The following is a 12580-nucleotide window of genomic DNA, read 5'->3' on the forward strand; positions in this document are numbered from 1 at the left end:
GGGCTCCCTGCTCACCGAACGGGAGCCGCGAGCCGCTGCGGAGCTGCGATTGGGAAGATGATAAACAAACAAACAGACCTTGATCTGCTTTCGGAGGATCTTAGGGCAATTGCGGAAGACTCCGCACAAAAGAAGAGACTGCAGCCTCAGCAGCCGAGAGCAAAGGATTTCTTTTCAGCCTGCTTAGCACGCTTTATTTTTAATACTGCTTTGGCTCCAAGAGCCAGAGAACAATTTGGAGAAAGAATGTCTTTGTTAGGGATTTTATGCTCCAGCCATTTSCTTAAGGTGCAAAAGCTCACAATACGCGTCACTAGGCCCTGCCACCCGCTCCTCACGTGGTGGAGACCTAGTAAGTCTTTAAAGAAAGAGAACGGAAAAACAGAATTTTGTACAAAAACCTCAAATGCTTCATCCATTCTTGCAATGCTCCAGGAAAAAAAAAAAAAAAAAAAAAAAAAAAAAAACACACAGCCCTGGCAGATGAAGCTGCCTGAAGCCCTAAAACAAACGGAAACTGTATGTTTGCTAGCAATGCGTGCTGGGGAAAAGGACACAGAAGACATCGCCTCTAAGGGGAAAGAAAGCAAGAGACACGTATTACGTCCCCCTCTCTGCATGGCAAGRGCAAACGAGATGCCTCGCAGAGAAACTTCTGCAGCAACTGCATTGCCCAGGCACAGCTAAGATATTGCACAGCAACTGAAAAGAAGCTGAAAAGGGAAGAAGATCAAAGAAAGGAGAAGTTCATAYACAATTTTTAGAGAATAATTCTTCTCAGATGACCACCACCCTTTTCCACCTTCCACCCCYAGCTTACAGAAAACACCCACTAGGAGAATGGCTCCATTCAACAGTAACAGTGAGCTGTCTCCTGAGATTTCATGAATTTTATAAATAAATAAGATGGATTTTATTAACTAAGACAGTGAATAAACATCAGATTCATATACATCATGAAAGTTTTTGCTAGGGACAGGGAGTCTCAACCCATCAGTCTRGAAGGCTTTTCTTCCATCAACCCTCCCAAGAGCTCTCCTAAAAGTCTCTAAGAGCAACTTCCATTACCACTTTGATGTAAATGAAAATAAAAGGGAGCCTACAGACTAACAAGAGAAAAAAGACTTGAGAGCTTTGTACCAGGCCAGGTACTATATTCACATTCAATAGCGTTGCTTTAGCATTAGGCCAGTGGCATTTCACCCACAGAACCCAGCCCCGACCTATCAAAAATGATTAAGAATTTAATATTCGTTGACAAGGAACCAGGCTGCTTAAGACAAAACACAGAAAAGGGATCAGCTTGTTCATGCAAGTCAGGCATTCAGACACGTATGCAGAACCTGCAAGCATCCTACACATCTAACCCTCATGCAAAGCGGGTCCCAGGGGGCCGTGTGCGTGTGGTGCAAGCAGGAAAAGGAAAAAGGCTTGTGCCCTGGAAATCCACTGCAGGAAAAACAAACACCTCCTGCTGAGAGAAGCTTCACACTAAAAGAACAGCAGCCTGTTGGCCAAGGGCTGTTGCATGGACACGATGCYTGGTACGTTTTGTGCCAACTGGCACCTTGTGGTGGAGCTGGAAGAGCTTGGCATGCACAAGCTTACCAGCTAGCCCAACCAGGGGCCAGGAGAAACAGTAGCTTTGACAGATCCCACTGTAACTACTAGAAGACCAAGAGACATTTCCCGAGATAAAAGGTAACCTGTCGACCTACTCCTTTGCCTGGACACGTCTCTTACTGAGRCTACGAAAGGCTCCTTCAGACTAGCCCTTGCTGCTCAACTCTCAATCCTTTTCATTTCCTTTCTATTTTCATAACTTACCAACRAAAGCAACTTKTTTGTTTGTTTGTTTGTTTTAGTAAGTTTAAGGCGACCTGCATTTCAAGTGCCTTGGCTGGTAGCAGTAGCAGCCTGGAGCTTTGCAAGGGAGGAGGTTTCTCTTCCCCCGGGGTGACCGAGGTGAGCAGATGTAGCCGTTCCTCGCGGGGGGCAGGCACGGAGGGGAGGCTGCACGACCTCTCCGGAGCAGTGCTGCAGCAGGGCTGCGCAGCATCCTCACGAGGCTGGTTCCAAGCACCGCCAGACACGGCTCTGTCAGACCTAATTTACCCCTTAAGTAGAGGCTTTCACACATAAATCCTGTTCCTGACGAGGATGATGAGAAGTAAATACCTCTAGGGGTGTAAATTAAAACTCTCTGCAAAGCTTCAGTCTGAAATTCTGCTGTTCTCCAGTGTTACCAGKGCAAGGTATCTTGGGGGACGGGGGGACGCTATCCAGCCACCTTCTCACTGCAATAATTACCTCAGGCAAGCACCAGCACGAAGCTCCTGCTCTTGCACGACTTGCAAGCATTCCTCTCCACAACATTTATCATAAAGCACCAACTATCCATAAACATCTCTGGGAAGGGCTGGCCTGGGTTCACCTTCATGTAAGGAAGATGTCAAGCTCTGGCAGAAAGCCAGCCATTCATGTTTCTTTAAACCTCCTGATTTTTGTCAGCTCTGACTCAAATGACCTACTTGGGAAAAAAAAAAACCTTCCATCACACCCTTTCCTTCCCTCCACCCACTGTGGCACTTAATCACAACAGGATCACAGAGGACAATTCCAGTGGTGGCAGTGAGTCATGGTCTCCCTGCTCGGCATGCACAGCCCCTTTGCAGCAGAAGCCCCAACCACCAGATGCTTCCCCATTTTCCAGCTGACCTGGAGGCTCCAGGCAGCCTGGAGCTGAGCAGCAGTGCACAGACTCAGCAGCCTCATGGTCCCACCACGCACCTTCGTCCTTTGAGCTGGCTAGGACAGGATAACCTGATCTGAGTATACGTTCAGATTATCCATCAACACCACAGTACACAGTATTGCCCACTCACTGAGATGGCACCTTCCAACTTCTCCACCCAGGAAAGCATGAACTGTGCTCCAACATGGTACCATAACATCATATTTTGAATACACAGACCCACAGAGTCACCCAATCTTTCATCCTAAATTATAAACATAATAAACCTTTAAGCACAAGGTTATGATTAAAAGCAAGAAAACTTGACCCCTGTTTATTCTCTCTTCCTTACAGCTCCTCAGATCCAGTTAACTTTCCTTGTYGGAGCTGTTTGCCTTATTTCTAGCTCCCAGATCATGGAATGATCTCAACGGGAACTCTAGGTGACTCTTCTTCCTTTTCCAGCCTTTCAGCCTAGCAATTCTGAAAAGAAAAACTACCCCTCCGCAAGGAGACAGGAGCAGCTGCAGCATCGGAGGGGCGATTCAGACCGAMCCCCCCACCTGCAGATAATCAGGCACAACCTCTTCCCACCCAACTGAGGGAGCTCTGATCCACCTTGCCAGCGAAGCCRTTAAGATGAAGCCACCGCTGGCACGAAGAGGACCTGATTTAATACCCTCATGCCAGTTGGGTGGCGAGGCTGAGCGGTTTTTTGAACTGTTGTTTGCTGGCTGTGAACAATATTCCTCCCTCTCCCCTTCCTGGAGGATTTTAACAYCCCTGGGAGGACAGTAAGCTTTCAGCCAGCAAAAGCAAAGACCAAAAACCTGCTTCATTAACTGCCCCTCTCCCAGCTGYCACTGCCTTGCCCAAGGCTGGAGCAACTTGGTTCTGGCTAGTAATTCCCCAGTTCGACTCAGGAAGAAGCRGGGAAGCACAGCAGGGAGCACACGGCCCTCTGCACCGCAGCCCGAGGGGGCTGCACCCGGGATGCCCCACGCTGCACCGCGCTGGCCGGGCTCCAGCACCGGCACTCGCAGCACTCGTGATCGCCCCAAAGGGACGAGAGCTTTTAGTGACCCTCAGTCCCTTCAATTAAATCTTAAATGGTTCAAGAGCTCCCTAGAGGGCTACRTGGAGAAGCAGAAGCCTTGTTTGCCAGCCAAAAATACCCTGCTCGCAGACGTGCCTTTGAGGGTGTTACCTGCGCTGTTTCACAGGTATCCAAGGAATTTCCAAGCCTCGCTTCCAATTACAGCAGCCTGCTCGAGCACATGCCCCGCAGACCCGGCTGGGTCCTAGGAATTCCTTCCTCTACCTTCCTCCCCTTCAACCAGCCTCAGCTTCAAAAGGAGGAAATCAGTGATTCTGCAACATTTCATCTTGCTTCTATTGCCTGACCCACCAAAACAAAAGAGGGAAAAGCAAAGCAGTGGCTCTCATCAGAAATATAAACAGGTTGCGATACATGCCTTTATCGTATGTAACTGCTATAAGGAGGAAGCTGCTAAAAATGGCAGTATTCCAGTCCCCCAATATTATTCCAGGCACTGGCTCCCAGCTCTGCGGCTGGGAAGGCTGCAAACCCCCAGGTAAGCCAAACTTCAGCAGTTTGCAAGCACGCAGCACTGGTTAACTCTGGCCCGAAGCCAGAAGATTTACATGGAGAACAACATATAGGAGGGGAAGATTTCAAGGGAAGTTGGTCTTTGAAGACTCCTTTTCAGACGAGCAGTGAGCAATGGGAGCAAGCTGTGCTCRAGGCCGGCCCTCGGTCAGAGGAGGGAGTGCGAATGGTTCATCCACTAGTTGGGAGGTTTCCAAGAAACACAACAGATGCCACCTACATCGGTTAACAGGATCAGCACGCTGCCTCCAGCTCCRGGAGGCTTTGCCCACGGAGCTGTTACACTATGTACATCGTGCCCAGGGCACTGGGGACATTTTGCTGGGGCTGCGCATTGCACAGCTTTAGCTAGCTGGCACTCATGAGACCGAACTGGTTTACTGAGAGTGCTAAGAGGATCCAAGCGAGCGCTGCATTTGGGCAGAGAGTGGATCAGAGAGGATCTTGGGGACTAAAACATTTGAGGCATCTACCAGAAGAGTACTGTCATCGACACATCCCTGATCTGTAGAAATGCTCAATCAGAAACTTTGGCTCAGATCCCTTCCGAACAAAGACAAACGTGCCTCTACCCCCGTGCGAGCGGGTAAAAGCTGTGCGCAACGCTGGTGCCAAGCATTAGTGTCCACCAGACCCGAGATCACTGCAGTCCACGTCAACTCCCAAATAAAGAGGCAATCCCGTCAGACTCCGGAACAGCTGCCTGAGCAGTGCTTCCAACCACGTTACCCACGCRAGCGGGGAGCGTCTGCCGCTGCACCGCTGCCCACCCCGCAGACCTCCCAGCCAGGCTTCGCCCAGGCAGGACCCGAGCTCCTGGGTGCCGCACGGCTGGCTGCAGAGCCCGGGGAAGCGCAGCAGAGGAGATGAGCGCCTGTCCCCGTTCGCTCCCAGGGGCGAGCCGAAAATTAACTGCTAAAGTGTCATAAGGAGACTCCAGAGCAAAGGTCCCAAATTTTAGATTCAAAGGCCTAAACTGCTCCCAGCCTCCTCCGCCTACCCTGTTCCTGTTTGGCAGCAGAGAAGCTGGGGCGCTACTGGCCAGCAGGCTCTTGCTCCAGACAGCGCGTGCTCTGCAAGGGACGAGCTCGGGCACAGCTTCGGGTCAGACCCGTCTGCTCCGTTCCCCTTCTCTGGGCCCCATCTGCTGATGCCCTGCAACGCGCTGGGTCTAATTAAATACTGCACGTAAGTACTGAACGTGCGGCTGTGCGGCACCGCGGGAAAGGGCCACCTCCCGCGCTCCCCGCTCCGGCTGCCCCCAGGCTGAGGAGGTCCCCGATCCAAGGGGCCAGAGCAGTGGCCTCGGACCAGAAAGCAGACGCACATCCTGCAGTGTTTTAGTTCTCCCAATTGTAGTATCTTCCTGCCCCTGCAGCTTTCAGAAAGGACATCTTTTCCAACACTTTCCCCTGTGTGAGAGAATAACACRGTTCGGTGCTGAAAAGCAGCTGCAGAGGAGGCCGTGGGGGCCGGTCGCCAGAGCTATTACAACGTTAATGCTCTCTGACTTGCCAGCATTAGAGACCAAGGATCCTTTGTCATTCTTCTTCTTCTTTTTTTTTTTAATAAATAAAAGAAAGAAAAAGTGAGGACCTTCAGAACAGACTTGYGCTTTTAGAACCCCGAGGATTTAAGCGCACCAGTTGAAGTTTTACAGCATAACCCTAAATTCCTCYGGGCTGCATTCTGGATCTGGCAGCATGTTCTGGGGTGAGGTTTACCTATCCAGCTGCCCCTTCTACAGCCAGGCGCTCGCTTTACAGCGGCACCTGTGTAGCAGGGCAGGTTTTCATGAGCAGTGTTGGCTGACCCAACTTTTAGGGAGACTCCAAGTAGTAACAGTAAATAGCAAAAACTGCATTTAAGGTGGACAGAACAGTTTTCTCCCTAGAGTCTCCTAATCTGTCATTAAAGAGAGAGTTTGGTTTCACCCCTTGAGCAAGCATCACGGGAGCACTTTGAAAGCACAGAGGTGCAGGTCCTTGCCAGCACAGCCTACAGCATCAGCAAAAAAGACTTGGGTTACCTGTCCAAGGTCCAGGGTGACGTTGACTTGGTTGAACTCCAGACCCCTGGAAAGAGGGGGGCTCTGCCACCAGCGCTCAGTCCCATCAATGGCATTGGTTATGGGGTGGGCCTTGTTGCTGTTTGCAGAGGAGCAGATGTCACAGTACTGGCCCTGTTGGAAAGAACMAAAATAGCTTTTAACCACAGACAGAAAAACACCACCAAAGCAGTGGTACCGTCCAATCTGCACCTGTGAGTACAAGGAGAAAGAGTCTGACTATCTAGGTGAGAACAAATTCTATCAGGAACATACAGACACAAAGCAGGTAGGTACCAGAGCAATTCAGAAAATGCAGGATCCAAACCTGATGGTGCAAACTGGTACATAAACTTTTCATAAACTTAGAGCAGGGACTGAAAATGAAATAGGAAAGAGCTCAGAGAGGGAAAAAAAGAAAAAAAAATACCCCTACCCAGCTGATGTAGAATTTGGGCTGCCCTTCTGTATCTCAGATATGCACCAAGCGTTGGGGTAGAGGGGCCTGGACAGAAAGTGACTGCCTGATGCAAATGAGTGGGCAGCAGGGAGCCCAAGCCCCCTCTGTGCTGACCCCAAGGTAAGAGGCTGTGCTGCTGCCGGGAGCGAGCGGCCTGAGCCTCAGGGCCAGCAGCCTTCAGCTTTTCCACGGAGGCTGCCAGCCTTGCAGATACCCCAGAGATCCCGAGCCAGATCCTGACCATTCCCTGGCTGGAATGGATGCAGACTGGCAGTTCTTCTATTCAACTCGTAGCCCTCCAGTGCTTGTCAGCCTATTCATTTCACAAGTATAGTCCTTTCAACTACATTTTCATGCTTARTAGTCTAGCAGCCAAGTCCCTTTTTGCTGGTGATGCTACAATGCGRGGCCAGAAACGGACAGCCCCTACTGTCAGCAGCGCAGGCACCTAGCTGCAAGCAAACTCACAAGATCCTTTCTGCCTTGCTTTGGTGGTGCGGGCTGCTTTGTCAGCTCCCTGGACACGCTGCCAGAGAAAACAGCTCTGCAACTTTAGCAGCACCTCCCTGGCAGGATCAGACAAAGACCCGAGCTGCTACAGCTAATTCTGTCTTTCCCGTTTAATCCACAGATGGATTTTACCAACTCCTAATACAGCCTGCAAATATCCCTGAAATTTGTCAAGGTGTGTGTTCTGTGGAGCCTCTGTTCTGCCACTTGAATTGCTGCTACGAGCATCCCACAAGGGAACTCTGCTACAGGCAGTTTTCCTTTAAAAGATGCCGCTATCCCCCARGCAAGCCAGCCGCCCCTGCCTGTCCCAGGCCGTGGTCTTGGACCGGGCAGTCTACTCCCCRTTGCTCCAGCTGCACCCCCACAAGGGCTGAAGCAAGATACAGATCCTGCAGAGCACTCGTTTGYGATTTTCCAGATGCCCCAGACACTGGAGGGGATCTCAGTCCTGCAGGACATGGAGAATTCACAGCATTCTTCCCCACAGCCCGGCCGTATGTTATTTGCAGGCAATTATGCAACATAAATTGTTCCAAACAAGCACACCTTTTAATTAACTTGRCTAAAGATATGAAAATAGCAGACAGGACAGTACATGAGACAGCTGAAACCATCTGGTATAACCCCCCTGCCCACGCGTGAGCTCCTGCTGCACTGAGAGGGTCAGGACACAGCCCAGCGAAAAGCGCTTTGAAGAGGAGACTTTCACCAAATAAAACTGACCTGCTGAAGAGCAAGTGTTTAAAGGGAACCGGCGCAACAGGTTGTATGGAGATTTCTACTGCACTATACAGATCTTTGGGGGGGGGGGGGAAGAAGGTGAGATTCCAAAATGGGGATAAATAACAATAAAATTAAATGCTTTCCCACTTCAAATTTTTGCTACAGAATTAAAAACAATTTTGAACCAAAGTTCACGTCGACATGCAACGGGCATTTCAAGTTTAAYGGGACGGGACTAAAAGCGAGGATGAGCTACCCGCGTTTGCAACACCGCCGCTTCCCTCGCCGGCGCCGCGCCGCCTGCGCGTGCCAACCATCGCGACCGGGAGCAGGTCGGCAGCTCGCTGTTACAGGGCGCGGATGTACCGGCTCCGGAGGCAGGCAGAGGTCTCACTAGAGCCGAGCCTAGGCACGACCAGAGCCATTTCCAGCTGCTCGTCTTCTAGAGCTGCTCACTCTCCTGCGCAGCGCTTCGGATCGCTGCGGCGCAGAGGGAAGCTCCGACATCAGCAGTGGAGTTTAAYGAAAATGCCACCGCGTCTCGGAGCTGCCGGCTTAGAGACAGCGCGTTCCCGGAGCAGCAGAGCAGCGGGCACCACGTGGGTCAGCCAAAGAAAGAGCTTAAGAAGTGCGAGGAAGTGGCACGGGAGCACAGAGAACCTGATACCGCCGCTATCGGAGCAAACGGCAAAGGGAGAGCGATAAGGAGGAGGTTTGAAGGGGAGGAGAGCCTCCGGAGCCCTGATCCCGCTCCCGCCCCGCCGCAGGAACGCCGAGATTTCCCAGGAGCATAAAGACCAGCCCGGCACCCTGCCGGCACGGCTCGCCTCGGCCAGAGCAGATGGCTTTGTCCTGCTTTATCTGGCCTTGCCATGACCCAGCACCGGTTCTCCTCACCTAATTTATTGGAAAACCACAGGGAGCATGATCCAGCCCTGGCTGTTTGGGATAAGGTAAACAGGGCAGGAAACAGAGGGATGAAAAGCAATATTTCAGGAGCAGAAAGTCCGCGTTTGTAAACTATTAGCAGAGCTGTCCTCGCAAATCAAGTGGTTGCTCACACAAGGTTGGGCAGGTGTCATCTCCCTAGGTGTCTTTCCTGCAGGCAACTAACTTGTTCTAAAAATTGCTCATTTTCTGCTGCAGGCAAGACCCCCGATTTCAAATGCTTTCATGTATGTAAACACAGACAGGACAGGGACAGATAGGAACAGCCGCAAACGTCCCATTTCAGCCGGTTACCCAAATCATCAGAAATTCCAACTGCGCAAAGCCCGAGAGCCAAGGTGCAGGATAAAGAAACACAGGGCCAAAAGTGCCACCGGTCACTTACGACTAGAGGAAGTCAAAAGAAAATGCCACTTAATTCACAGACATTCAGGCAAAGAAGAAATTCAGACCTCATCTGCCACAGACCCCTGGAGCAGCGAGAGGAAAAGGCCCCTGGAAAGCTCTGCCGCTGCTCGGGCGAACGTGAGCTCAACGGGGCGATTGAACGCAGGGACGAGTGTTYTGCAGCAGCAGGACTCAGATGAAGGCAGGATTAAACAAAAACGGGAGAGCAGCGAGCCGTGTCGCACTTTTCTAAATTCTAAATCCACGTCAGAAGCCAGCCAGCCACAAGCATCTTCAGCATAAGCTTAATCAGAAAAAARGAAAAATCAGCCTCTAGTCTCCCTTTTGCCTCAAGTCCCCCATACGAGTCAAGCASGCCGTTCGTTACAGCGCGATCGCCCAACGCTGCTTAGCGAGCGGCACGAGGCAAGCAAACCTCTGCGCGCGGCGCTCTCGTCTCGCCGCCGCGTCGACGGGCGCCGCGTCTGCGCGGGCCGCAAGGCCTCCTGCGCCTGGGTTCGCTCTCTTCTGCCCAAGAGCCTCGAACAAAGCGACGGAAACTCCTTGAGAAGGTTCAGAGCCTTCCCACGAGCCGCGCCAGGGACGCGGCAGGCGTCTGCAGGGCGGCGTCACTCCAGACTTAACCATCCTCTGCGTTTTAAGAACATCACGTTTTAAAGTCTACGGACTCCCTTTTCTGAAAGGCAGCCACAACGTCCACCTAAAACCAGCAGAAAACGAGAGAACTGCCTGAACTCATCGATTAGACGGTTGTACCAACGCTTACCCCAGGCCTTTAACCAGGCGAGCCCGCTTCGCCCCCCAGCCCCTGGAGCGCTCGCCGAAGCCCCGAGCAGCGTTGCTCCAGGCTTCCCGCCCCGAGGCTGCTGCACCGCGCGCCAGCAGCACGGCGCGGGCAACGGGGTGGGGAAGGCACCGGAGCCCGCGGGAGGCAGCAAACRCGTGGGGCTCGTTACTGCCACCTGAGCCTGCGCAAATCGAACGCTTCCCGCCACCTCCCCGGGCGCTTTTGTCCCCGGGGGGGTGCCGAAAGCGCTAGCGGGGATCRGCCGGGACCTCTGACCTCCGGCTTCCTCCTCTCCCTCCTGGTGCTGCCCCGCGGTCACGGAAAAGAGCCGCCACAAAGGGATTTCTGCAACGCTTTCAGAGCGAGCGAGGCCGCTGTGGGCAGCGGAGCCGCGCTGGAGCCCGGGGCCGCGCTCCAGGGCCGGGCCGCACGCGCACCGCCTGCGTGCGTGCTGCGCGCCGCCGGCGTGCTCCGCGCCGCTTGGCGSGCAGGCCAACGGGAGCGGAGCGAGCAACGCACGCCCGCGCTTGCCAGCTTTCCTGAGCAGTCCCATGCTACTCCTTTCGCTTGGCAGATCACTTCCATTTGTTTGTGACTGCACATAGCAGCAGCTACTTTGCCCTTCCTTACTACATTTTAATATGAAAACTAATGTACATCACTGGATGCAACAACCAGGTCACTCTAGTCTCCTGCTACTACTACTTGAAGCAAAGCTTTTTCAGGTTACATTATTTTACAGTGTAGCAAATTGAAACAGCTCAGTTAATTTTAAAAGGTGGAAAATCTCAGAGAGCACTGTGTCGGCTCCCCCACCGCGCGACATCTTCAACAACTTCTACTACTAACAGGGCAAACCTCCCCGTCTCAGTAGGCAGAAATCTGCAGAGGGTGACACCGCCTCAGGACAGCGCGGCCAGGAGACGAGAAATGCTTCTGAAGCTAACCTTAAAACTAAGCCACCCCTGCTGAAAGGCCAAGAAAGGCTTGGTCTGCRAAGGCAAGCGTCTTCCCTGCTCCTCTGCTCCTCACTAGCACCTACAACACGCACAGCCCTATTGCTCTGCTGCGACAGGTGAACCGGCGCCGTGAACCTCGCAGAAAGCACCGGCGCGCGGCGGCTGCCTGATCGCGGCGCAGCAYGGCACAGCATGGCACGGCACGGCACGCTTCTCCAGGCGGCAAGAGCGCTTCAGGTCAGAGCCTCTCCCCACTCGGCTGCTCTGCGGGGTGGGCAGAGGGTCTGCGGTTCCTACAACTAAGAGTAGCATTTTACAAGTCCTTTTGCAACGGTCCTTCCCTCTTTTCGGGGGAGGTCGGAGCTGTTAAAGCGCCCAGCGGTTCTCACCATCTGCGTTCCCGCCCCCCTGGGGTCCGCTTCGCATGGGACCCCGGGGAAAAGTCACTCGACGCCCACTTACAAAACGCTCTCAACCTTCTCCCTCCTCTAACCCTTCAGCTGCCCCCAGCGCCCCGCGGAACGGGCAGCGGCCGCCCGCGTTAAGACCCGTTTACCGCGAGACGCGGCCCCGTTTGCCCACCGCCCGGCCGGCCGAGGCGCGCAGCACCGGCTCAGCGCCCCGACGGCCCGGTGTAGGGAGGACGCGCGGCTCCCGGCGCCGCGGGCACCGTGCGCGCCGTCGGCCCGCGGCCTCCCCTCGCCCCCCACCCCGGGCAGGGAGGCGGCCCCGGGGGAGGGGGGGGGTGTCCGGGTGTCCGTCCGTGCCTCCCCCCACGCCCCCCGGCGCGGCGGCCCCTACCTGGATGGTCTGGTTGGGGTCCCCGCCCGCCACCGGGCCGCCGACCAGCTTGCAGTAGAGGTCGCGCACGGCGCGGCCGCCCGCCGCCTCCTCGCCGCAGGTGGCGGTGGCGGCGATGCGGGCGCCCTCGGCCAGGTTGAAGTAGGGCGGGTGCAGGCTGTGCCCGTTCACGCCGCCGGGCAGCGCGGCGGGCGGGCGGGCGCCGGCGGCGGGCAGCGCCGGCAGCAGCAGCAGCAGCAGCGGCGGCAGCAGCCACGCACCGCCCCGGCCGCGCTCCGCCGCCCTCGCCATCTTCACCGGTGCTGCACGCCGGGGCGAGGAGGAGGAGGAGGAGGAGGAAGGGGAGGGAGGGGAGGAAGTCAGGAGCTGCCCCCCCGCCGCCGCCGCGGGGGGCTCGGCGCGCCGCGGCCTCGGCATCTGCCTCCCCCGGTCCCGGTCCCGGCCGCTGCCCCGGCCCCGGCGAGCGCCTTGTGCCCGCGGCGGGGCGGGGAGGAGGCGCTGCCGTGGGACGGAAGTGACGTGAAGGCGCGGCCGCCTCCGGAGAGGAGGCGGTTTCGGCCCGAGCGGCGG

At 54.7% G+C, this 12580-nt stretch overlaps 1 protein-coding gene across 3 annotated transcripts in view; it reads right to left on the reverse strand.

Annotated features, from left to right (window-relative positions):
- LAMA5 (laminin subunit alpha 5) overlaps positions 1–12471 on the reverse strand; it is a 91559-nt gene extending 79088 nt beyond the window's left edge. For all 3 annotated transcript variants that reach the window (XM_085314154.1, XM_085314153.1, XM_085314152.1), the window contains exons 1-2: positions 12011–12471; positions 6394–6546 (exon numbers count right to left, since the gene is read on the reverse strand). In XM_085314154.1, coding sequence (XP_085170280.1) covers positions 6394–6546; positions 12011–12427 — 570 coding nt within the window. In that variant the 5' untranslated portion in view covers positions 12428–12471. The remainder of the gene's footprint in view (positions 1–6393; positions 6547–12010) is intronic.
- Between the last annotated feature and the right edge of the window lie 109 nt (positions 12472–12580).

Source organism: Rhea americana, unplaced genomic scaffold (genome assembly GCF_003343005.1).
Source record: "Rhea americana isolate MKP2758 unplaced genomic scaffold, rheAme1 scaffold_4, whole genome shotgun sequence".
Lineage (NCBI taxonomy): Eukaryota > Metazoa > Chordata > Aves > Rheiformes > Rheidae > Rhea > Rhea americana.